Below are 27877 nucleotides of genomic sequence, written 5' to 3' on the forward strand. Positions count from 1 at the left end.
AGAGGAGAATCTAGCCGGAGCCAAAAAGTTGGAAACCTGCCAGCATAAAATCATATTGCAATTCTCCCACTGGCGAGTTCATAGAATCCCTACAGTGCAGAAGGAGACCATTTGGCCCATCGAGTCTGCACCGACTGCAATCCCACCCAGCCTCTATCCCCGTAACTCCACGTATTTACCCTAGCTAGTACCCCTGACAATAAATGGCAATTTAGCATGGCCAATCAACCTAACCCGCACATCTTTGGTGTGTGGGAGGAAACCGGAGCACCCGGAGGAAACCCACGCAGACATGGGGCGAATGTGCAAACTCCACACAGACAGCGACCCAAGCTTGGAACCGAACCCAGATCCCTGACGCTGTGAGGCAGCAGTGCTAACCACTGTGCCACCATGCCGCCCTAATGGCGGGTCGGTCTTCCTGTTGGCTGGTGGTGTGAATGTCATCTGCATTCATTTGTATCTCATGAATGCTCATTGAAACAGCTGCTCGCCAGCATCCCATCAGGTCTTCAAATCTTGAAGTGGGAAATCACATCGATCTGCAACCAGATTGGTAACGAGTGGCATGCATAATGTGATCCTCAGTTCACAAGAGACTTTGAAGTTAGTACATCAGGGCCTTTTGGCCATAGTGCTGTGTTGCCTCTGAAGTGCTGCTGTACACCACTCTGCCATGGCAGACTGGTTCCTGCCCTCATTGCCCTTCCCAATTGTCCTTGGGAATGTGGTGGTGAGCCACCTTCTTGAACAGCTGCCGTTCATGTCTGAAGGCACTCTCATAATTCCATTAGAGAGGGAGTTCCAGGGCTTTGACTCAATAACGATGAAGGAGCAGTGATTTACTTCCAAGTCAAGATGGTGTATGACTTGAAGGGGAACTTTAAGATGGTGGTGTTCCATGTACCTGCTGCCCTTGTCTTTTTAGTTGAATTAAAACTACGAATTCAGTAATTGGTACAAATTCTGGATACTTATCGAAAATCCATTTTTAGCATGCCGTGTCTGCAGCAGGAGCCTAGTGTGATGCATCTGCACCTCCATCTGTATGTTGCAAATAAAACAACCCAGCAATTCCAAAATAATTAATAATAGCATTGAGGACTTGTTTGACACATATTGCATGTTAAAAGCCATAAAATATAGTGAGCGATATTCAACAAAATGAGAATTAAATTGAAATATCAGAAATATTGGCGTTAAACTGCTGAATAACAACAGTGGTAGTATTAGGGACCAGATCAGAAACTTCAAGATATATTATAAAGTTAGCATAGACACCACCTTTTTTTGATTTTAGCATTAGGGTAAGCAGAAGGTGTTTTGCTCCAGGTATGATTCGATTGACCCACTAGGAAGCTTTTATTAAAACAAACTTTATTCGACAATACAGTTAGAATTTAACAAAAAGAATCATAGCTTTGCTAATTAAAATACTTAAATGTGACACAGTATAATTCTTAACAGCTATCCATTTCTATGGTTCCAATTTAAACAATATTCCTATAGACATACATCCCTCTTCAGAGCCATTTAGCGTCAAACACAGATCTTTGCACAAAATTGACTGCTATGTTTCCTATATTACAACATGATGTGGAGATGCCGGCGTTGGACTCGGGTGGGCACAGTAAGAAATCTCACAACACCAGGTTAAAATTCAACAGGTTTATTTGGTATCACAAGCTTTCGGAGCGCTGCTCCTTCATCAGGTGAGTGAAGAGTTGGGTTCACAAACACGGCATATCTATATGTCTATATATGCCGTGTTTGTGAACCCAACTCTCCACTCACCTGATGAAGGAGAAGCGCTCCAAAAGCTCGTGATACCAAATAAACCTGGTGGACTTTAACCTGGTGTTCTGAGGCTTCTTACTGTATATTACAACAGTAACAACGGTTCAAAATAATTTCATTGACTGTAAAGCATTTCGAAATGCCCTGGGTTGTGAAAGGCACCAAATAGCTGCAAGATTTTCTATGGCAGTGCCTCAGTATTGTATTGAAGTATTATCTTAGATTGAGTGCGTAAAGGCTTGAACCCATGTCATGTCCCTTTGACTCAAAAGAGAGGGACCCAAGCTAAAAATTAGTGAGAGAGTAGCACAGTATGCAAGTGGTATGAGTGAAAGTCAAGCAAAACTAACACCTCTAAAGATGGATGCAGAAAACAGGACAATATAGACCAGTTAGCATAACATCTGTCAAAGGGGAAATGCTAGAATCCATTTTTAAGGAGGCATTTGTAGGTTATTTAGAATACCATAATGCAATCAGGTAGATTCAACACAGTTTTATGAAAGGGGAATTGTGTTTGATTGACTTATTGGAGTTCTTTGAGGAAGTAATAAGCAAGGCAGATAAAGGGGAACCTGGAGATGTGATGTGCTTAGATTTCCAAATTATGATAAGATGCTAAATCAAAAATTACTGCACAAAATACGAACTATGGTCTGGGGAGGTAAGATATCAGCATGGATAGAGGAATGGTTAGCTGACAGTTAGCAGAGAATGAGATGAATGGATCATTTCAGCTTTGGCAAGCTGTAACTAGTGGAGTGCCACATGAATCAGTGCTGGGGCCTCAACTATTTACAATGGAGATCAAACACTTGAATGAAGGGTTCGAATGTATGTCAGCTAAATCTACTGATGGCATAAAATAGGTAGGAAAGTAAGTTATCAAAAGGATATAAAGGGTGGAATTTTTCAGCCGCGCTCACCCAAGATCAGAAACTCCTGCCTGAGGTCAATGGACCTTTGCATGGTCCACCCCAGCCCGCTATGGTTCCCATGGCAGGCGGGATGGGAAAATTCTGCCCAATGAGTCTACAAAAGATTTAGATAGGTTAAGAGAGTGGTCAGAAATTTCACAGATGGAGTATAATATGGAAAAAATGTGAACTCGTCCACTTTTTAGCTGGAAGAGCAGAAATAGAGAGATTACAGAACTTTATGTTGCAGACTGGGTGCCCTGGTACATGAATCACAAAAACGCAGGGGCAGCAAGTCATCAGGAAGGCAAATGGAAGTGTTGGTATTGATTTCAAGAGGAATTGAATATGAAAGTTGGGAAGAGTTGTTACAGTTGTACAGGACCATTATTAAATCACATCTGGAGGACTATGTACAGTCTTGATCTCCTTATGCAAGGAAGGTATAATTGCATGAGAGACGGGGAGATGATGGTGTAATGCGAATGCCACTGGATTAGTATTCCAGAGAGCCAGGCTAATGCTCTGGGGACATGGGTTCACATCCCATGGAAGCTGATGGAATTTGAGTTCAATTAATAACATTTTCACGATATACTAAAACATGTGGGCAGAAGGCAAGAACTCAGTTTGTAGGTGCAGCAGGTAATCAAGAAGGCAAATGGAATGTTGGCCTTTATCGCGGGAGGGATGGAGTATAAAAGCAGGGAGGTCATGCTGCAACTGTACAGGGTACTGGTGAGGCCGCACCTAGAGTACTGTGTACAATTTTGGTCCCCTTATTTAAGAAAGGATATATTAGCTTTGGAGGGGGTACAGAGAAGGTTCGCCAGGTTGATTCCGGAGATGAGGGGGTTAGCTTATGAGGAGAGATTGAGTAGACTGGGCCTGTACTCATTGGAGTTTAGAAGGTTGAGGGGAGATCTTATAGAGACATATAAGATAATGAAGAGGCTAGACAGGGTAGAAGCAGCGAGGTTATTTCCACTTACAATGGAAACAAGAACTAGGGGGCATAGTCTCAAAATACAGGGGAGTCAATTTAGAACAGAGTTGAGGAGGAACTTCTTCTCCCAGAGGGTAGTGAATCTTTGGAATTCTCTGCTCAATGAAGCAGTAGAGGCTACCTTGTTAAATGTGTTTAAGTCACAGATAGATAGATTTTTAACCATTAAGGGAATTAAGGGTTATGGGGAGTGGGTGGGTAAGTGGAACTGAACCCACTATCAGATCAGCCATGATCTTATTGAATGGCGGAGCAGGCTTGAGGGGCTAGATGGCCTACTCCTGCTCCTATTTCTTATGTTCTTAAGGCAGGAAAATGGGGATGGGGAGTATATCAGCCATGATCGAATGGCGGAGCAGACTCGATGGGCTGAATGGCCTAATTCTGCTCCTATATCTTATGAACTTATGTGACAATAAATCAAATCAAAATAATAAAACCTGGAATTAAAAAGTAGTCTCAATAATAGTGACTGTGAAACTGTTGTTAACTGTCGTAAAAAAACCATCTGGTTTTGTAATGTCCAGGAGAAAATCTACTTGCCTACAAGTGACTCCAGGCCCATATCAATGTGGTTGACTTAACTGCCCTCTGAAATGTTCCACCAAGCAATTAGGGATGGGCAACAAATGGTGGCCGAGCCAGCGACACCCACATCCCATGAAAGAATAAATTTTGAAAAAGCAATTCGGAGAGTCTGCCCGCATCCCAAAACAAATGTTTTTAGCCAAGGAGAATGCATGGAATCATAGAATAGTTACAGCACAGAGGAGGCCACTCGGCTCATTGTGCCTGTGCTAGCTTCTAATGGAACAATATTTACCACCTGCTTCTCCCCAGAGGCCTGCAATACTTTCTCTTTGGGTTTATCCAATTCCCTTTTGGAAGTCACAGTCGAACCTGCCTCTACCGGACTCTCATGCCCTATGGTCTAAATCTTAATCACTTGGTCCGTTAAAAAGCTTTTCCTCATGTCTCCATGTGTCCTCTGGTCCTTGACCCTCTGCCACTGGAGCAGATTCTCCCTACTCTGTCCAGACCCCTCATGATTCTGATCTCCCGATCACCTTTTCATCAAGGAGAACAGCCCACTTCTCCAATCCATCCACGTAACTAAAGTCCCTTATCCCTGGATTTAAAAAAAAATAATTGTCAGCAATATGCTATCTCTACATCAATTATATAGACAATATGTAGCAAGTATAAATGAATACTTTCTGCCCTTCCAAAAATTACATGGAGATTAAGTCCTTATGTAAATTATATTGAAACATTCACTGTCCTTGTATAGCAATTTGTTGACTTTAACTGGATTACTTACATGAGGAAATTTACCATGTTTGCATAGATGAAATGGGAATAGAAGTTAGATATGTTGTGAATAACTGATTTATAGAAGTATTTATTGAAATGAGCTATTAAGGTTCTTTTGAACTGCAATGGGTCTTGGTCTGGATGTCAAGAAAGCAAACTTCATGGTTGTTATATTTAATATGGGAGATAATTTATTCTAAGTGTAAACATTGTGCAAGCAACTGCACATATGCTGAGTAATTCTGTCTTCAAGTCCTGGACTCGATGATCTACGTCACATCTCTGCAGTACAATGGCCCCTGCAGACATACTAAATCAAACTCAGTATATTTATTGGACAGAACCTGAAGCTCCAAGAATTGGTAGCAAATCGAGGCACCAAGCAAAAATAAAGGAGTGTCTTATCCCAGCCCATCAGGAAGGTTTAATTTAGACGTTGGGTATGAGGAGGTTGTGACTGGCTGAGACATGTCTGAGAGATGTTTCCACCTCTGTTCACTCTCCCCACCAAGGTAACATCTCAGCAGCATCAATTTAATGAGGCAATTCAGCCCTGTTGCAGAATGGGATTACAATTTCCCTTACGGCGCTGTGTCAGTGGCCCGGAATTTGAGCAAAGGGCGGCTTCACAGCAGGAGGTCCAATCTGCAAACCATGGGATGTCTTTGATTAAATTCAGTAAGAAGTTTGACAACACCAGGTTAAAGTCCAACAGGTTTATTTGGTAGCAAAAGCCACACAAGCTTTCGAGGCTCTGAGCCCCTTCTTCAGGTGAGTGGGAATTCTGTTCACAAACAGAACTTATAAAGACACAGACTCAATTTAGGCCATCCCCACACCCCCACTTCTTGCCTTCAAACAACCGCACAACCTCAAACAGACCATTGTCCGCAGCAAACTACCCAGCCTTCAGGAGAACAGTGACCAAGACACCACACAACCCTGCCACAGCAACCTCTGCAAGACGTGCCGGATCATCGACACAGATGCCATCATCTCACGTGAGAACACCATCCACCAGGTACACGGTACATACTCTTGCAACTCGGCCAACGTTGTCTACCTGATACGCTGCAAGAAAGGATGTCCCGAGGCATGGTACATTGGGGAAACTATGCAGACGCTGCGACAACGGATGAATGAACACCGCTCGACAATCACCAGGCAAGACTGTTCTCTTCCTGTTGGGGAGCACTTCAGCGGTCACGGGCATTCGGCCTCTGATATTCGGGTAAGCGTTCTCCAAGGCGGCCTTCGCGACACATGACAGCGCAGAGTCGCTGAGCAGAAACTGATAGCCAAGTTCCGCACACACAAGGACGGCCTCAACCGGGATATTGGGTTTATGTCACACTATTTGTAACTCCCACAGTTGCGTGGACCTGCAGAGTTTCACTGGCTGTCTTGTCTGGAGACAATACACATCTTTTTAGCCTGTCTTGATGCTCTCTCCACTCCCATTGTTTTGTTTCTTAAAGACTTGATTAGTTGTAAGTATTCGCATTCCAACCATTATTCATGTAAATTGAGTCTGTGTCTTTATAAGTTCTGTTTGTGAACAGAATTCCCACTCACCTGAAGAAGGGGCTCAGAGCCTCGAAAGCTTGTGTGGCTTTTGCTACCAAATAAACCTGTTGGACTTTAACCTGGTGTTGTCAAACTTCTTACTGTGTTTACCCCAGTCCAACGCCGGCATCTCCACATTTTGATTAAATTGCCAGCATTAAATCGCAGTGCTCAAATCTCCCTAAGCAGAAGGCATGCTATTGCAGCCAACTCATGGAGACTGGTGTCCCCGCTAATGTCTGTGCCCACACTGTGATGGTGGCCATGGATGCTAATTAGATGGGACTGCTGGAGGCAGCTTCTTCATTGGCTTCGGGAAGAACAAACCCGATGTCGTGCCATTTTCAAATTCCCAACCCAGAACTGAGGCTGTCAACAGCGTCGTGAATCCACCTGGGAAAATTTAGCTCCATGGTTCCGCTACAGCCAGATTTGCATCGACAAGTAAATTCCCTCTAATTTCCGACAGAATAGGGTCCATGCGTAAGGAGTTGGTGGCCCTACGAAAGCAATAAGATGTTCTTTATGAGGTGTGTACAGACTGAATTCAAGCCCAAGTTTGTAAAAGTAAGGCAAATAGTGTGATGTGCTTTATATTTCTCATACAGACGCGAGATTTATCATGTAGAGAAAGAACTGCTGAAGGAACGGACAAGGTGTAGGGCCCTTGAGGAGGAGTTGGAAAATCCATTGAATGTTCACAGATGGCGAAAACTTGAGGTGATTTTAATTTTACTTCTTGCACTTGTGCATTCATTAATATTTCAAACACATTCTGGTGATCAACAAGCCCCCCCCCCCCCTTCTCTCCCTGTACCTGCTTATATCTGAAACATGTTCTATTTAATTCAGTCTCAAGGTTCACACAGTATTATATTAATCTTATGTTGTGTAGATAATCCTCATGAGTAAAATATAAATTTTCCCATTATATAATCTGCTTCAACCATGAGAATGCATTGGGATGTGATTTATAGGAATAAACTATTAAAAATTCAATAGAATTTACCAGTACTGGCATGAGCCTGGTAAGTTGCTCATATTTTAATGTTTCCTCTTGACACTAATAATGACTGTAATGAGTATATCACATGCAAAATACTTTCCCAGTAATATTTATGTCACTGAAAATGAGCATTAGATAATATATAAATGCCCTGCAACTATTTCCTGTCTTTTAGGCAAGAGTAGTGACTGTGAAGACATGGAACATCAATTTTGTTGGCAATTATTATTCTGCTATCATGTGACAAAAGAGGGTGGTTTATAATGCATGTGGAGCTGCCGTTCTAAGCATTAGATTAATGCAATAAGGTCAAGTGGAGAGAATCCTACTCTGTAGCTGAATGGAATATGTTGACCTCAGAAGCGCTCCGAGAATATTGGAGGCAAAATGACCTTAAATGTGCTGAAGGACCCTTCAAGTGAAACTCCTTAAACTTAATTCTGTGCACTAGTTAACATCTACCAACACTAAGCAGCCATGTTCAGGCATCATGGGAGAAATTGTGATGGCGTTATGACGCCGATGTGACCTATTCGAAGAAGGAGACATAGCCACCTGTCCAAACACCAGTGTAAATGGGCAGGATGTGCATAATTGAGACTATTTTTAATCTGTTTTATGTCCAGCCTGCAGCTTTTTCTGGAGCATTGCAGAGACTAAAATTAGTCTCACTGTGTCAATTGCAAGAGGGATATAAATGCAAGGGGCCTTCGGGCAGTCTGTGACACTTCCCTTTTGAATTTTGGAGCTAGACCTTTGCTTATAATTTGGAACATCACCACTTAAACAAAATAATTTAGATGTTTGAAGGAACAGAACAACTTAAAGTGAAATAATAGCTAAGGCTTTCCACTTTTACTTACTGATTTATGCATAGGTCTGGGATGGATGGAAGCAGAAAGCTATTTGGGAATTTGTTCTGCCTTCCTGCAGTTTACCAGGATTTGGATGCTGTCAGGCTCCAGTTTTGCCTTTTTGTTTGTCAGTGTGAATCTATGTAGAATCACAGAAGAATCATAGAATCCCTACAGTGCAGAAGGAGGCCATTCAGCCCATTAAATCTGCACCGACCACAATCCCACCCAGGCCCTATTCCAGTAACCCCATATATTTACTCTGCTAATCCCTCTGACACTAGGGTCAATTTAGCATGGCCAATCAACCTAATCTTTGGACTGTTGGAGGAAACTGGAGCACTCTAAGGAAACCCACGGAGACACGGGGAGAATGTGCAACCTCCACTCAGACAGTGACCCGAGGCCGAAATTGAACCCGAGTCCCTGGTGCTGTGAGGCAGCAGTGCTAACCACTGTTCCACCATGCCTCTCCTGGACTGGACCTTATGGGGTTAACACCGGATCTGTAGTCTTCCCTGCTGTTTGTGAAGTTGCAACAGCAGGTGCTGTTAGGTTCCAGCGCTCGGACATTATTGGAAGAAGCTTCAGGCCAGATGGTGATCAGAGACGTCTGCAAGTGTTTTTAGAGCACTGCCATGCACAGGCCCCAAAAACAAAAGGCAATACTTGCAAACTTAATCACATCTGCACAGGCTAAATCGGCATGTTTCCGCCCCCCCAGGTCAATTAGCCTCCTCTGTGTCATTCTCCACGAAACAGGAAAACGGATTAAAGCTGATGGACCTTTTGAGGACAGACACACACTCCGTCAAGTCTGTGATGGGTTCCAATTAAGGAATGGATTACGGGAAGCCTCCAGGCCAATAAGTAGGAGAGAAAAGATGGCCTCTAAGGTTTTCAGGTTCATGGAGTGGCTTTCTTAGTCTGAAGTATTAGGTGTCTGGATGGAGTACAGGGGAGAAAATTGGTGAGAAAGAATCCAGGCTTTAGAGAAGACCACCTGATTTTTCTTCCATTTATATTAATGGAAAAAAAGTCAGGCATGGCTCATAGCTAGGGAGCAACTATGCAGGGAGAGGAATTGACATTGCTCACAGAAATTGCCAGGCTATAATGAAGATGTCTTTGACTAAGCTTTGAACACACAACAATAATTGAGACGGATAACTCTTAACAGTGCTTGTATGATTTTTTTTTAACTTATTTGTCACAGGCGAGTGATCCAAGCAGATATGAGCTAATTCTGAAGGTTCAGACATTACAGAAGCGTCTGATCTCAAAGACTGAGGAGGTGGTGGAGAAGGAGCTGCTTTTACAGGTGCACACTAATGAAGCGGATGAAAGTCCATTCTAAAAGAGCTGAAAGAATGTGTTTGTTGAGAGCAGTGAGAATTGAAAGCTTGATGTGGCCCATCAGCGATTCAACTTTTCATGTATTCAACATAATCAGTGCAAGAGTGCGGAATATGTCAAACATAACACAGCCAACTCTAATGGAACACAGCTGGCTCACAAATGTCTGGATTAACCTTGCCATGCCTTCAAGTATCACTGTTTACAGAGGGAAAACAAATGATACAGTTGTTAAATTCTCATCCTTTTACCTCTGGGGCATGGGGTTGAATCCAGCCTAGACTGATGAAAATCTCGCTGCTCTGGGAAGGTCCTAAGGGAAATTATCAAACCAATGGTCAATTGCCCATGCTAAAACAACTAATCCTAACGTGCCACTAAATTAACTATCTCAGTCTGGGAAGCCACAAACTGGTGCAGTGGAAATTGGATTTTCTTGTTGGAAGTGGGAAATGATTCTGGGTCACAACTCCATCCCGAAGCGAAACAGGGAGTGGCGGCTATACTGGCCAAATTGGGTGGGGGGGGGGGGGGGAGGAGGAGGAAAGGAGGGGTGGGAGGGGGTTGGGGGTTTAAGGGGCTGGTCTTCTGTCCATTGAGTCGGCCAGAGCTTTAGGAACAAGTCAAAAAGTGGGTCACATAGTGACTTGTTTATGCAGCCATTGCTGTGGCTGCTCTTTGCCGCACTACTGGCGAGGCTGGAGGGGGGGGGGGGGATTTTCTGGCCTCCCTGCAGAGTCTTTCTCGTGGTGGGAGGCAGCTCACCATTCGCTGGCAGTGGTATCTTCTGGTCCTGCCGCTGACAATGGGATTTCCCATTGACTGCACCCTATGCCTCCAGGAAACCCATAGCAGTTGGCAGAACCAGAAGATCCTGTGGCCATGAACAGCCAGAGAATTCCAGCCAATATTCATAGTATCATAGAATCCCTACAGTGCAGAAGAAGGCCATTCGGCCCATCGAGTCTGTATTGACCACAATCCCACACAGATCCTATTCCCATAACCCCACCCATTAAACTCGGCTAATCCCCCTGACTCTAGGGTCCATAAGACCATGAGACATAATTTAGCATGGCCAATCAATTTAACACGCACATCTTTGGAGTGTGGGAGGAACCTGGAGCACCCGGAGGAAACCTACGCAGACACGGGGAGTATGTGCAGACTCCACACAGACATTGACCTGAGGCCAGATTTGAACCTGGGTCCCTGGCGCTGTGAGGCAGCGGTGCTAACCACTGTGCCACCGTGCTGCCCATAAATATTCTTGAGCAAGAGTCAGCAAAGTTAAAACTTTCCACATTTGGGAGGATAGTGGGAGCCCTGGAACCTGGGTCAGGGTAGGCTGATGATGAGTTCTTCAAAACCAGAGAATTTTTATGTAATGGGCTCGGAAGCTCCTACCACTTTCAGTGCCACTTCAAACTAAGTAAAAGTAAAGTTTATTTATTAGTCACATCTTCTCACCTATGGGCGGCACGGTAGCACAGTGGTTAGCACTGCTGCTTCACAGCTTCAGGGTCTTGGGTTCGATTCCTGGCTTGGGTCACTGTCTGTGTGGAGTTTGCACATTCTCCTCGTGTCTGCGTGGGTTTCCTCCGGGTGCTCCGGTTTCCTCCCACAGTCCAAAGATGTGCGGGTTAGGTTGTTTGGCCATGCTAAAATTGCCCCTTAGTGTCCTGAGATGCGTAGTTTAGAGGGATTAGCAGGTAAATATGTAGGGATAAGAGTGTAGGGCCTGGGTGGGATTGTGGTCGGTGCAGACTCGATGGGCCAAATAGCCTCTTTCTGCATCGTAGAGTTTCTATGATTCTTTCTATGATTCTAAGCTTGGGGTCGACCTCACCTCTGTTGAACTGGTCTGACTCCTGATGGCTGCTAAAGTCTGAATAAACCTATAACAATTTTAAGTTCCCATTAATCGGAACAGGCCTGTCCCGAAGTATGCTCCATCCCCTGCCCTCCGGGAAATGTCAAAGATTGGAAACGGAGGCAGGATTCCCAAGCCTCCCCATTCCATTTTTCCTATTGTCCCACCTCAGCTTCTGTCTCATCAGGGCTGGGAAAATCTGGTCCAGAGTTTGGGGCTAGGCATGTCATTGATTGAAGTAAAATGTGTTCTCCTTTGCCTTAATCATGATATAGTTGAGTTGAGTGCACTTTGTGCTGATAGTGCAATCCCAAAATAGAATGTGTTCTATTTCTTAATGCTAACATTGCTCAACTTGACAAGTGCAAAAAAAAAATCAAAAAGAGAAGGAAAGGCTTGTCCAGGAATCTGGAAATAACAAAATAATCATTCATTAAAATACCTGTAATGTAGTTTCCCGTGGCTTCTGTTATCAGGTCACTAGTTGTTGATTGCAGAGGATTACATATTCTCTATTGTAATGAGTTTCTAGCTGTTTAATCAAACTGTGGCGCTAGTTCTCTGCATCTCCCTCCTGGAACTACGCTCCAGCTGTCCAAACAAAGTACACTGAGATTTAGTGGGCCAGTTCATTAACATGATCCGGTTGTTACCCTGACGCTTGGCAATCCTTATTTCCCTCTCCGTGGCTCTAGAAAATGAGCCTTCTCCAGATGCTTTGGAGACGGGTATCTGTGTTTCTAATGTAACAAAAACAGGAAATGCTGGAAATGCTCAACAAGCCTGATTAATGGCCCCAGCGCAAATGTTAATCTCTTTACAAATCAGGAATTGATCTACCGTGGTTTGGCATCATTTTCTGTTCATATTTTCAGACCTCCATTTTAATATAACCACCCTGCGGGAAAGTTATGGGTTCGGGTTGGAAGCATATATATCGCATCTTGCCTGATTTTTACCCTCCATTCATTTCAGTGGAAAGTAAAACCGCGCAAGGTGCAGAGTGGGCATCTGGCCCCAGCCTGTTCTTTTTTGCCTCAGGCCAGTAAAGCATTGATATTGAGGTTCCAAATTTCCTTTTTGGGGCTACGCGAATTTGGATTAAATGAGGGAAGCCTAGCCTTTATCACAAAATTGCTGTGCGCTATTGTTCAGAGCAGGGCTCCCTCTCACCTTGAGGAGACTCGACAATTGGTTTTGGTTTTTGTGCTGGACCAATTAATTTCTGCCAAACGTCGAAACTTGTCCTTACCATTCACAAAATGATCCATTAACAGCAGGTGGCAGTAGATAACCAATATTAGCCCGCCTCCCACCAGTAGATGAGGAGGAGTGGTTAAAAAGACATTTTCTTGTGATCAGTTCAGACTGGAAATTGCTGATAAACTTTAATTTCTCTGCAACTAGCAGATACAATTTAGAAAAGGAGAAGTGGTTAAGGCTGAAACAAGTTTGTCAAAGTAATCTGTCCCTTTCAGGCTACTACTCCTCGCCGGGTTTTGTTCCAAGAAGAGCATATTTGTTGTGACAAATTATTCAGGACAGCATAAAACAAGAAATTTGTTTCAGAAATTAAGGGAGAAACAAGAGAGAAAATCACCATTCAAGGACTATATGAGTAGCAATAGAAAGTCACTTAAAGTCAACAGCGGATTAAATTATTGAATCCAGCCATGCATAAACTAGTCATGTTTGGATTGGTGACCCGATGGCACCCATTTTACTCTGATCCTTTTCAAACAAGGCGTAATTATATTTCATACTCATGTAACAAAATAAATTGTAACATTATTTCATTTAGCCTAGTGCACCAGTCTGATATTCGATTTGTTCTCCAGGAGAAAGAGAAGCTCTACGTGGAGCTGAAACACATTTTAGCACGACAGCCAGGACCAGAAGCAGCTGAACAGCTAATGATGTATCAGAGGACGCTCCGAGATAAGACTAAGCAACTGAAGGTGAGCACACGGACATTTTACCTTTTCCCCAGCACTCCTGTGGAGACACAAACCACTGAGTCCATTTTTCTTTTAATTCAGTGGCGCCTTGTTTTACATAATTTTTCTCAGCTGGGAGTGACTTCCCTGTACTCCCCGCAGTCACTGCCTCATTTGCAGCGAAGAAAACAATGTATTTCAAGATTCGGTCACGGGGAATATTTATACTTGTCGTACCATGTCTCGCTGACATGATGGGAATGTGACTAAATTAGTAATTTGGTTTAATGTTGTGGCCAGGCAGCCTTACTGCAAAGTGGCAAGGGGTTTTGATTCAATGTTTCACCGGTCAGATAAGAATGGTTAAAAGAAGTATGTGGAATTAAAGCTGAACCATTGTCGGTGCCTAATGATAAGGCCATATTTTTAAAATATACATGTATTTATTTAGTATTGACAGTGTCAATGTGTGAGGGAGCTTCAGCCTAGTCATGGAGTTGTGCAGTGCAGAAAAGGCCCTTCGGCCCATCGAGTCTGCACTGACAATAAGTACCACTAAAGTTGTGCTAATCCCATTTTCCAGCACTTGTCCCACCATCCTTCAATGTTATAGGCAAAATACTGTGGATACTGGAATCTGAAACAAAAACTGAAAATGCTGCAAAATCTCAGCAGGTCTGACAGCATCTGTGGAGAGAGAATAGAGCCAACATTTCGAGTCTGGACGAAATGACATCCAGACTCGAAATGTTGGCACTATTCTCTCTCCACAGATGCTGTCAGACCTGCTGAGATTTTTCCAGCATTTTCTGTTTTTGTCCTTGAATGTTATGATGTGTCAAGTGTTCACCCAAATATTTTTTAAAGGTTGTAAGGTTTCTGGCCTCCACTACCTTCCCAGACAGTGCATTCCAGATTCCCACCACCCTCTGAGTGAAAAAATCTCTTTGCAAATCCCCTCTGAATCTCCTGCCCCTTATTGTGCACCTTGTGATTGACCCCTCAACCCAGGGGAACAGCTTCTTCCTATTCACCCTGTCCATGCCCTCATAATCTTATACACCTCAATCATGTCAGCTTTCTCTGCTCTAGAGAAAACAATCCAAGCCTCTCCAGTCTTTCCTTGTAGCTTAAATGCTGCAACCCAGGCAGCAGCCTGGTGAATCTCCTCCGTACCCGCTGCAATGCAATCGCATCCTTCCTATATTGAGGTGACCAGAACTGCACACAGTACTCCAGCTGTGACCTAACCAACCTTTTGTACAGCTCCATAACCTCCTTGTTCTTATACTCTATGCCACTGATAAAAGCAAGTGTCCCATATACCTTCTTTACTGTCCTATCCTCCACACAGCATTACAATAGGCCACCACCGATTGCTGGGCAAATATATAAAGTTTTTAAAAGTTTATGTATTAGTCACAAGTAAGGCTGACATTAACACTGCAATGAAGTTACTGTGAAATTCCCCTCGTCGCCACAGTCCGGCGCCTGTTCAGGTCAATGCACCTAACCAGCACGTCTTTCAGAATGTGGGAGGAAACCGGAGCACGGACATGGGAAGAACGTGCAAACTCCACACAGACAGTGACCCAAGCCGGGTCCCTGGCGCTGTGAAGCAGCAGTGCTAATCACTGTGCTACCGTGCCGCCCAATATATGTAAGGGTCACTGTTCCTTTAAGAGCTTTTGGCAGTGTGACATGGGGGCAGATTGCCCATGTTGCATTTTCTGGTTGGGGGCCTGAGGTGGGGGGGGGGGGGGGGGGGGGGGTAACGTAGTTCTCTGTGAACAATGACAAAGACTCTCAAAAATAGGCAATCACTTTTTAAAATCTCAGTGACAAATTACTAAAATAGCAATGGACCTCTCATGCCTTCTGATGATAAATATTTTTTTAAAAAATTGTATCCATAAATATGCCCAATAGTTGAATTCCCAAAAAAAATGTCCAAGCAGTATAGACAACTACAGTGAAATAAACAAACTTGTACTCTGTAGAGGCTGTAGGTACATAAATAAATAAATGTGTGTGGCTTGCACATCTCAGCTACATAAATAAATCTGTGCCACATCTGTCTCTGCTGCTCATTATATAATAATTAGGAATACACTGAGAATAAATATTAGCTTCTGTGCTAGCATGATCCTCATTCTCATGGGGCTCTTTCAGAAGTCCTGGCATCGCCTCAAACATACATTCCTGTTATCACAAGAGAGCCAAGATGTTTTCCTCGATGTATTTGGCTGCAGCCATATGGGTGATGGTGAAGATATGACTTGTGCCCTTGGTTCGAGAGCTTTCAAGCTGTCTTATTTGTTTGCCTGCAGATGGAAGGGAATACAGCCTTGACAGAGAGGAGGGAACAGCCAGTGCAAATGGGGAGGGGAAAATGAACTTTTTGCAGGTGTGAAGTCTTAATCTTGCCGCATTCACTGCAGATTATGGGGCGGGATGGGACTCTTGAAATATTGCCTCTACTGTACTTGTGTAAACTAGAAGCTGAGTTGAACATATTTTCCTGCAAAATTTGATACCACACTTCAAAAATGCCCTGGATACGGAGACTCCTACCGTGTCCAGGGGGTTTGGCAACTCTATCACAGGAAACAGAAGGTTGAGAATTTAAACACCATTGCCCATTCCATGCCAGCGTAATTGCCAAGGGAAAAATGCATTCAGAGGGGAAAAAATTCCAGCAGTGGTTTCCAACAATTTCATTCCCAGAATGATCTGGTGCTTCCCTCACAGATAGACTATAGAGGCAGTGAAAGTTTTGGGGTTGTGGGGGGGGGTGGAATGGGGAGAAATTGAAAAGAAGAACTGATTGGGATAAACCTAAAATGACTATAGTTGCAGCTAAACTAGGAATTACTTTGGCAACTTTATTGCCTTAAATGCACCCAAAGGGTCCAGTGCAGCCTAACTTGACAGCAAAACCCACCCTCACTTTGTGTTCATTGGCTTATGTACTTGTTTGTCAAAGCTGTACCTCTCTTTACTGGTGTGCAGCTGCTGTCCAACAACTCTACTTCCCTGTTGTCTCCCTGGTTGTTCATAGCCGTGGCCAAAAATTAATTTCCTATTCTGGGAGCTATCCAGACCACCAGGAGAGCTGACAGCCTAGTCCTTAGCATGTTACCACTAGTAATTAACTGCTTCCTGACTTATTGGATGAGCACATAACTGGCTCTCCAGCTGCTTTACTCCCAACTGCTGTGAAACTGGTCATTACATTGGTTTGGCCTGTGGCAGGATTGTGGTACTGTTTAGCTTTGATCCCTCTGTCCCTCATCTCTGATGAAGGTTCTAATTCATGCTGCAATGCAGTTCCACTGCCACCAAACATTCAGTGCCTTGGTCAAGTGACATTCTTTATAGAGTCATAGAGGTTTACAGCATGGAAACAGGTCCTTCGGCCCAACTTGTCCATGCCGCCCTTTTTTTTAAACCCCTAAGCTAATTCCAATTGCCCGCATTTGGCCCATATCCTTCTATACCCATCGTACCCATGTAACTATCTAAATGCTTTTTAAAAGATAAAATTGTACCCGCCTCTACTACTACCTCTGGCAGCTTGTTCGAGACACTCACCACCCTCTGTGTGAAAAAATTGCCCCTCTGGACACTTTTGTATCTCTCCCCTCTCACCTTAAATCTATGCCCTCTAATTTTAGACTCCCCTACCTTTGGGAAAAGATATTGACTATCTACCTTGTCTATGCCCCTCATTATTTTATAGACCTCTATAAGGTCACCCCTCAGCCTCCAATGCTCCAGAGAAAAAAGTCCCAGTCTATTCAGCCTCTCCTTATAACTCAATCCAACAAGTCCCGGTAGCATCCTAGTAAATCTTTTCTGCACTCTTTCTAGTTTAATAATATCCTTTCTATAATAGGGTGATCAGAATTGCACACAGTATTCCAAGTGTGGCCTTATCAATGTCTTGTACAACTTCAACAAGACGTCCCAACTCCTGTATTCAATGTTCTGACCAATGAAACCAAGCATGCCGAATGCCTTCTTCACCACTCTGTCCACCTGTGACTCTACTTTCAAGGAGCTATGAACATGTACTCGTAGATCTCTTTGTTCTGTAACTCTCCCCAACGCCCTACCATTAACTGAGTAAGTCCTGTCCTGGTTCAATCTACCAAAATGCATCACCTCGCATTTGTCTAAATTAAACTCCATCTGCCATTCGTCAACCTACTGGCCCAATTGGTCAAGATCTCGTTGCAATTGGAGATAACTTTCTTCACTGTCTACTATGCCACCAATCTTGGTGTCATCTGCAAACTTACTAACCAGGCCCCCTATATTCTCATCCAAATTATTAATATAAATGACAAATAACAGTGGGCCCAGCACTGATCCCTGAGGCACACTGCTGGTTACAGGCCTCCAGTTTGAAAAACAACTCTCTACAACCACCCTCTGGCTTCTGTCAAGAAGCCAATTTTGTATCCATTTAGATACCTCACCCTGGATCCCGTGAGATTTAACTTTATGCAACAACCTACCATGTCTGTACCAAGACAGTGAGGGCCAACCAGTTGTCTGATTGCAGGGTTTGTTTGCACACTGAAGGATGACCATGACCTTATTTGATGTCCACACACTTTCTGGCAAGGGTCAATCTCTGTCCTACCCAACACATTGGTCAAGGATAGCAAACCTGGACTTAGTATATGATCTTCCTATTATCCATCAGTCTGTGTGGCATATTGTACATTGACTTTACAAAACTGAGTTACTAAGGAAGATTTCACAATTTATAGCCACTCAAAATTCTGTTTTTATTCATTCACGAGATTTCTGAAAGCGGAAAGGCATGTTAGTAGGGTGGTGAAAAAGGCATATGGGACACTTGCCTTTATCAATCGAGGCATAGATTACAAAAGCAGGGAAGTCATGTTGGAGTTGTATATAACTTTGATGAGGCCACAGCTGGAGTACTGTGTACAGTTCTGGTCGCCAGATTATCGGAAGGATGTGATTGCACTGGAGGGGGTGCAGAGGAGATTCACCAGGATGTTGCCTGGGATTGAATATTTAAATTATGAAGAGAGGTTGGATAGGCTTAGGTTTTCGTTGGAGCAGAGAAGACTGAGGGACGACCTGATCGAGGGGTACAAGATTATGAGCGACATGGACAGGGTGGATAAGGAGCAACTAATCCCGTTAGTTGAAGGGTCGGTCACGAGGGGACATAGGTTCAAGCTGAGGGGCAGGAGATTTAGAGGGGATGTGAGGAAAAGCATTTTTACCCAGAGGGCGGTGACAGTCTGGAATGCAGTACCTGGGAGGGTGGTGGAGGTGGGTTGCCTCATATTCTTTAAAAATGGGCACTTGAAACATCATAACATTCAGGGCTGTGGGCCAAGTGCTGGCAGATGGGATTAGGTGTGAGTTCAGGTGTTTCTAATGTGTCAGTGCGGACTCGATGGGCTGAAGGGCCTCTTCTGCGCTGGATGATTCTATGTGAGAGTCACTGGCAAGGGCAGCATTTATTTCCCATCCCCTGTTGCCCTTGATAAGGTGCTGGAGTTTGCAACTGAGTGGTTTGTCAAGCCATTTTAGAGGACAGTTGTGGATCTGGAGTCACATATAGATCAGACTGAGTAAGGGGAGCAGATTTCCTTCCCTAAAGGACAGCAGTGAACCAGATGGATGTTTACGATAATCCATGGTCACCATTACTCGTGACTCACTTTTCTATTCAAGATTCACTTAGTTAATTGAATTGAAATTCTTCAGGTGGGACTTGATAACTTGCCTCTGGACTATTATGCTTCTGGATAATGAGTCCAATAGCATAATCACTATGCTACCATATCCCATTCTTCAGGGAATATTTTGTGCTCAGTGTGTTTAGTATCTAAGTATTTAGAATCCAGCCTCGCCCTGTAGAAAGCGAATGATTCATGAGCATAATTTTCATTCTTCGACCAGGGAGAGAAAATTAGTGCGTACACATTGAAGGATGAGCCTGTCAGGAAGTGGAATGGTGAGAGAAGCACTAACCTCTGTCATTGTGAACCTGATGGTTTGGCCCACTGTCTCAGCACTATTCTTCCTACTCTACTAGTTTTGATTTATTGGTAAAATAATGAAAAAAGCTGCCTACTGTGTTGTTGACCTTTCATTTCATCCTGTCCCGACTGACAATTGTGCCACTATTAATTGGAGGTCAAATTATTTTATCTATTACTTTTCCTGTGTGTGTGTTGTGTGTGTGTGGCCTCCTAGATATTGGAACAGGGGCGGCACAGTGGTTACCACTGCCACCAGGGAACTGGGTTCGATTCCCAGCTTGGGTCACTGTCTGTGCGGAGTCTGCACGTTCGCCCCGTGTTTGCGTGGGTTTCCTCCGGGTTCCTCCCACAGTCCAAAAGACGTGCTGGTTAGATGCATTGGTCATGCTACATTCTCCCTCCGTGTACTGGAACAGGCGCCGGAGTGTGGGCGACTAGGGAATTTTCATAGTAACTTCATTACCATGTTAATATAAGCCTTACTTGTGACGAATAAATAAAGTTAACTCAAAAAAAATAGTATAAACAAATGATTAGGGGTGGTTTGTGTGTGGGCATTATGAAGATGACAAAGGGGCTTTACTTGACCTTCAATCTGTACAGGACATCTTTTCCAAGCGTGATAAAATCTGTGATCGCACCAGATAACATGTAAGGATCCAGAGAAGCAGCTCATTCACTTTCTGCTGACATTGATGGAGGATTACTAAAAGAAAACACAAGTGGAGTTCTTATTGAAAGAAGAGATTCATTCTACTATTTCATAAGATGCATTACTTTTCCACCTCATAACTTTTGCCTAAATAAAATTGAGTTTTTAATATTATAAATTAGAATTTGTGGACCTCAGAACCAAAAGTGGAATCCACTTTTATTGGATTGAATTCTGATCTTTGGTACAGAAATTCTGCTTTTTTAAAATTCATTCGTGGGACATGGGCATTGCTGGCTGAGTCAGCATTGATTGCCCATCTCTAGTTGACCTTGAGAAGGTGGTGGTGAGCTGCCTTCTAGAATCACTGCAGTCCACGTGTTGTGGGTTGACCCATGTTGCTGTTAGGGAGGGAATACCAGGATTTTGACCCAGCGACTGTGAAGGAACGGTGATGTATTTCCAAGTTAGGATGGTGAGTGGCTTGGAGGGGAACTTGCAGGTGGTGGTGTTCCCATGTATCTGCTTATAATAAGTCACCAGAAGCAGAAGTCCCTTCACCAAAATCCCTTCATTTACAATTCCAACAGCAGTACACAGAGTCAGCAGTCTACCTTCGGGAGTGCCAGAGGAACTGACAACCCCTGGTTAAATACAAGGAAAAGACCCCCCTGATTGGCCCATCAACTGACTCCTTAATCAGGGAGTTCATAGTCCAATAGGCCAACCTCAATGACCTGATTGAAGTCATTACACTGCTGCCCTTGTTCCTTCTAGATGGAAGTGATCGTGGGTTTGGAAGGTGCTGTCTAAGGATCTTTGGTGAATTGCTGCAGAGCATCTTGTAGATAGTACACACTGCTGCTGTCATTAAACTGTTAAGCGTAATATCTGAATCCTATATTCAGATGCTGAAGTTTCCGTCGTTAATAATTGTTGCTTCAAGGGTTGATCTGCGATTCTCAAGAGACACTAACCTACACTTGAAGTTTGAAACCTATTGGATGCTGTATGGCTGAGAAATAAGTGAATCAAAGATGGAATTATACTATTAGGGATGGAAAGAAAAACCAAAAATACTGGAGGTGCCAAAACAATGTAAGTATGCAGGAGATTGTCTTCCATCTGAAAGAGAAAAGCTAGGTTTACATTTTGGATGTGGCCCTGCACTAGAAATTACACCCTGCTGCTTTCCCTTCTGTTCTAGAAATGTGACTCACCTTCCATTGCTTTGGATTTAGGATTTTCTTTTTAAATATTAGCGTGCAAATGATTTAAACATTCGAAAGAAAAACAGATTAACTACTATTTCAATAGCGGCGCGAAGCTATTTCAAATAAATGTTTACGTTCTGTTAAAATCCAGGACATCGGAGGCAGAGGGACAAGAGTGGGCCATTCAGCCCCTCGAGCTTTTTCCACCATTCAATTAGATCATGCCTAGCCTGTACGTCAATGGATTAACCATGCTTACAGTAATCTTTGAAGAGCATTAGTCACAGCATTTGTCTTTCCAGTTAATTTTCACAGGCTAGAGTGAGGTGATCTTTTCCGCACAACACAGTTACGTTCCTTCAAAATCTAGCCAGTGTCGGTAACTCGTGCCACCCAGTTCCTTTGACGCTTTCATCGACACTCGTGGTTTAAATAAACTTATTTAAAATCAAGTGTTGGGGTGAGGGGGCGGGGAGGACTTTAAGGCTATTTTGGGCTGCAGATTGGAACTGAAGGAAGCAGTACTGATCAGTGAAATATTGGCAAGTCCTCTTGCAGGCCAAAAATTGCTTCATAAGGAATACAATGTACACATTTCACCCACAGCGGATAGCTATGTGCGTCAGTCTGGATTGAAATATGCTCACAAACTGTCTAATAACGTGTAAGTATCTTATGGTCACTGCACCACCAACAGGAGGCATGGATAAATGATTGGCACATCATTCTATGACTATCTTAAGTGTGGAATTTTGGTTGAGACAGATTTATTGGTAGCTTTCACTGGCGATGTAAAATGAGCACATCGTTTACCAATCAGTCAGAGATGAAACTAAACCTGTAGAGGACTTGTCAGACTCATTGACACTACTGTAGTAGTAAAATACTGCGGATGCAGGAATCTGAAACTAAAACAGAGAAAGAAAGCTGGAATGCTGCCAGACCTTCCCGCTTTCTCTCTGTTATTGACGCCATTGTTGAGCCTTATTTAGTTAAATTTTGACATCCAGGCTGGAGTCCTCCTTTAACGTGGATCAGCAGGGTAGCTATTCTGCCCATCTTGAGTTTTAACAAGATGGCATTCACGCATGTGGGGGCTGATACCCTGTGTGACACCAGCACCTGTTAAAGCAGAAATAATTGATGTGTGGCATTTGTTTTTATACAGCAAGCTCCACCAGGGGAGTGATGTACTCTTTATTTCTGCCTCATTGGACCTGTAGATGATGCTATTGAAATCCTAGTGCTCTAGAAATGAGTGCATTTGTGCACATTGTATAATCTGTCACTGGGATTTATCCAGCTGACTGTCTCAAATTTGTTACATAAAGCATTGTACTTGAAGCACCGGTGTGGGGTTTGCAGTGATACAATAGCCAATTGCTGCCTGTTTGCAGCTGTTTCTCGATAAATCTTTCTCAGCATCCTCTGCTCACTGACCTCTCCTACCCTCAACACCTGTATTGCATTTGCAGTCATTCAGGGTAGAATTACATTTTTGCCAAGCTTCAAGTCTGTGGAGCCACTTTTTCATTGCATAGGCACAAAAACTGCATGCAGTCAGGGGGAATGACATTTTTTTTTTCTTCTTAGTACAAGGATCAAATAGGTTCTGAGCAAATTTCTGATTCCCCCCCTTCCGGCAACCAGCAATCCGGAACTGATGTTCTCCTAAAATATAATTTGAGGAAATGAAACAGTTCCCCTCTCTTCGCCTTCTGAAATGGAAACTTGCACCTGGGATACTCAATCCGCCAAGTGATTCTCTGCAAGGCTGAGGAAATACTGTTGCGATACCTTTGATAAAAGCAAATTACTGTGGATGCTGGAATCTGAAACCAAAAGAGAAAATGCTGGAAAATCTCAGCAGGTCTGGCAGCATCTGTAAGGAGAGAAAAGAGCTGACGTTTCGAGTCCAGATGACTCTTTGTCAAAGCTATTTTAGCTCCTTACAGATGCTGCCAGATCTGCTGAGATTTTCCAGCATTTTCTGTTTTGAATTATAGAATTAGAATTATAGGATCCCTACAGCGCAGAAGGAGACCATTCAGCCCATCGAGTCTACACCGACCACAATCCCAGCCAGGCTCTATCCCCATAACCCCATGCATTTGCCCTGGCTGGTCCCCCTGACACTAAGGGGCAATTTAAAATGGCCAATCCACTTAACCCGCACATCTTTGGGCTGTGAGAGGAAACCAGAGCACCCGGAGGAAACCTACGCAGACAGGGAGCGAATGTGCAAACTCCAAACAAACAGTGACCCAAGCCGGGAATCAAACCCAGGTCCCTGGCGTTGTGAGGCAGCAGCGCTAACCACTGCGCCACTGTGCCGCCCATGGTTTTGGTTGCGATACCTTTTCCCGTTAAGCCAAAATAATGAACTTGCATTCATGTGTGACTCGGGAAAAACAAAGACAATGTGCACATCAGAAAAGGTGAAAGCATCTGATTCTTGGACACTTTCTAAGGTGCAGACCATGGGGTCCTTCTGGATAGTTCAGTCAGGGATGGCGTGCACAGAATTTAAACTGTAATTATAATCTTAAACTACTCCTTGCCTTTGGAGCTAGAAATATACTTGCACTTTGAAAATTCAGTCCTCAATACTTAGCAGCCTGCAAAGACCCATCTACTGATTAACAGTGATATTTGTATGATAAAAGCAAACTATGAAAGCCCAGATTTGATGATGGAAACTTATTAGCCATCACTTGCACTATTATACTGCATAGCCGATTTCTAAACTATTTAATTCAAACTGATACTGACAGTGATATATCTTTGCCATTCTGATGTTTTAGTCACTTGCAACCTCATGTGTTGAAGCTCTTAATGCATTCCACAATGTTTTCACCTTCTCATTGTCATAGGTTATTTGCTGAATAATATGATATCTCACATTGAGTAGTCAGATGCAAGTAGTTTGTCACAATGGTTTATTTTCGGATAGGCTTGACAAAACCTTCCATAACAATTGGTAGCAGCTTCAAGAAATGGAGCAAGAAGTTAATTATGTGCTAATGTCATGATCTGTTGTTCATTTTTATTTTGAAAGGCCTTGACTTCAGAGTTGAACATGTTCGAATCACAGAGTCAGGAGTACAAGTACGAGATTGACCGTCTAGCTCAGGAGCTGCAGAATATAAAAAAGAAGTACCATAATCAGAAACGCAAGGAACAGCTGGCTAAGTATGAAATATTAATCAATGCAAATGTGAACCATTTGCCAACATTTTATTTCCTCAGAAAGATCTATTAACTCTTAAGGAATGCCGCGGTCCTTTTATGCCAAGTTCTAAGGGTAAGGAGTCCTAGTTTATTGATAAACAAAATAGGATGTTTTATTCTTGACCCATCGTAATCCTCACGCTATCTACATTGCTTAGCTAGAATTGCATTTGTGGCTGTCAAATATGTGGTTTCATTTAACTGACTGTTCATTCTTTCTGATCGTTAACCTTTGAGAGACAGGAGAGAGCTAAGCCTGTACTGTCCAATCTCATTACTTTGTTCTTTCTACAGATGGGGAATGGCGGGGGGGCGGCGGCGGGGGGGGGGGTGGATTGGGGTGGCCAGCTGTAATTATGTGTGCAATGACAAAAGCTTCTATACAAGTGTAAATAGTAAAGGAGAGGCCATTGCTGGTCATGGGCATGGCGTTGCTGAATCCCCTACTGTGTTTTCTTGGAGCAAGTCATTTGCCTCAATGATGTCCTCATCATTTATCATGTCTATCTGAAGTGGGCGGCATGGTGGCACAGTGGTTAGCACTGCTGCCTCACAGCGCCGGGTTCGATTCCCGGCTTGGGTCACTGTTTGTGCGGAGTCTGCACGTTCTCCCCGTGTCTGCATGGGTTTCCTCCGGTTGCCCCAGTTTCCTCCCACAGTCCAAAAGACATGCTGTTTAGATGCATTGGCTGTGCTAAATTTTCCCTCCGTGTACCCGAACAGGCGCCAGAGTGTAGCGACTAGGGAATTTTCACCGTAACTTCATTGCAGTGTTAATGTAAGCCTACTTGTGACACTAATAAATAAACTTCAACTTAAAACTCATTTCCGTATTTTTATAAGTTGTTTGCTTTTTATTTTCCAATGGGGATAGTTGGAGCAATGCCTTGTGCCCAAGAATTGATAATGTTCCTAACTGATGATAATAGGCCATATGTGTGCCACATGCTGATTCACCCAGGCTTACCATCCACCCTCCAGGAAAAGGAAACAAAAGTATTGCATTGATATAGTGCCTTCACAACCTCATGCTATCTCAAAGCACTTTATAGCTATTGAAATTCAGTTTCGGGAAAGAACCTTGAACTCCTGGCATTTTAGAGCCTCATTATACCATCTTCCTACGATGCTTATAGTGGTAACTGCTGTTCAAGGTACTGCACTATGTCATATCCTGAAGGCTTTACGTACTGGTGCCAGAGAGTCTTGGTACTAAGTGAGGACTTAGAAAATCAGCCCTAATTTGTGGCCTACACAGCCGGAACTCATTACCTGAGCCTTTCATAAGGCAGGCCCAGGACTGGGCTTGCTGTACTGGAGTGTTAGCCAGGGACTAGTCTGTGTACACCACGGTAGTAGTTTTACTTTGCATTCTGTAATAAACTATGTTCCTTTCCAGTCGGCTTTCCCAGTCATTACACTGGGGTCCAGTGGGGAGGAGAGGAGTGCAGTTGGCAGATGCAGTGGGGGATTGGGGAAGTCAGTGCTCTCGTTACCCAGGAGTTAGAAGTAGTTGTATTCCTCCTTGCTCATCATGAATAGCGACCCTGCTTTGACAATCCAAAGTCTCTGAATTAAGTTGAAGTTTTGGATGGTTCCCAGTGCAGTGTGATTTCCCATTGGAAATTTGAACTCCCCAAGCAATTCCTGTGCAGTCCTTGTGTGGGGATTTCTGGGGGTGTTTCCCGTGCACACCTCGGGATTTCTTATCGTGTATGCCACCTGGAGATCAGAAATTCTGAGTCAATATGAGATATAGTAATTTTTATTCTCAGTAGTGCAATGTTGTAGTAAATTGTTCTTTTCCCCCTTTGATTCTTCTAATGGGCAGATCAAAGCACCTCTAGAAGATAGTGAGTTTGAGTGGCAGTACAGCTACAAGTTTAGGACACTATTTTTGTATGATTGCATTCCACAGCAGACATTATCCCATAATGTTACTTTTATTCTGAAATAGGGCAGCACCGTGGCACAGTGGTTAGCACTGCTGCCTCACAGCTCCAGGGACTCAGGTTCAATCCCCAGCTCGGGTCACTGTCTGTCTGGAGTCTGCACGCTCTCCCCATGTGTGTCTGGGTTTCCTCCGGATGCTCTGGTTTCCTCCCACAGTCCGAAAGATGTTCTGGTTAGGTGCATTGGCCATGCTAAACTCTCCCTCAGTGTACCCGAACGGGCGACTGGAGTGTGGCGACTCGGGGATTTTCACAGTGACTTCATTGTGGTGTTAATATAAGCCTATCTGTGACACTAATAAATAAACTTTTACTTTTTTTCTATCAATGAAATGTATATTCGGGAACCTACTGTATAGTTCCTTGCTCCAAGGATGAAGCAAATCAGTTTTGCGCAAAAAAAGTATTTACTTATATTCACTGTTCGTACCACAATCTTTTAACTCTCAACGTTTTTAACCATACTGCAGCCACCTTCCACAGTAGGGCCTGCGTGTGAAATTAGAATTTGTTTTGTGAGAAAATAACTTGTGGCTGTGGACAGGATCCCAAATAAAAAGTTGATTGGAAACCCGCTGCCAAGAAACAAGTCTGCCCTGCAGCAATAGCACTGCAGGCTGCAGATTTAGCGGGGTTACTGTCTTCAGGGGCAGTGCCTCAGTGCACATTGGCAATCCCCAAAGATGGTACCCCCTTCCTTCCTGCCCTTTTGAAACCATTATTGAAAGAATGGGCTGCCCAGACCTGCCTGCCCCTCCACACCAATGGTTTAATGGCATGGACAGCATATTATTGGGGTCAGTTGTCTTGTTAGTAAGCTCAATCGACCCTTCATTATTTATTTCCATGGTGGGCAGGCTGCTGATTTTGGTGTCTACTCACTCGCTGCATTATGGAGAACAGCTTGGGGGATGAGCGAGAAGGTAGCACCCCTCGTATTTCATGTATTCTCCTGCTGAAAAAAATGCTCGGTGGGGGCTTGTAAAATCTAGCCCCTTATTTTCCTCAGGGTTTAAACATAGCGTTCCTTCTGTATTGTCCTGCAATGATAGAAAAGGGGTAAAGTGCAACAGCAGCATCGGCTGATGGTTAATGCTATTCAAAGTGTTCCACTATTTCTAATTACTGAGTTCAGCAAATTAAGGGGAAGGCAAATATTGCCAC

The 27877-nt window shown here is 43.6% G+C and overlaps 1 protein-coding gene across 1 annotated transcript in view; it reads left to right on the top strand.

Moving 5' to 3' along the window:
• The window catches only part of cfap58 (cilia and flagella associated protein 58), a 222049-nt gene that overhangs the window by 99624 nt on the left and 94548 nt on the right, over window positions 1-27877 (top strand). Inside the window, exons 14-17 of the mRNA XM_078224321.1 lie at window positions 7209-7320; window positions 9677-9781; window positions 13528-13647; window positions 24589-24722. Coding sequence (XP_078080447.1) covers window positions 7209-7320; window positions 9677-9781; window positions 13528-13647; window positions 24589-24722 — 471 coding nt within the window. The remainder of the gene's footprint in view (window positions 1-7208; window positions 7321-9676; window positions 9782-13527; window positions 13648-24588; window positions 24723-27877) is intronic.

The sequence above is a fragment of the Mustelus asterias genome, chromosome 11 (assembly GCF_964213995.1).
Source record: "Mustelus asterias chromosome 11, sMusAst1.hap1.1, whole genome shotgun sequence".
NCBI classification, from domain to species: Eukaryota; Metazoa; Chordata; class Chondrichthyes; order Carcharhiniformes; family Triakidae; genus Mustelus; species Mustelus asterias.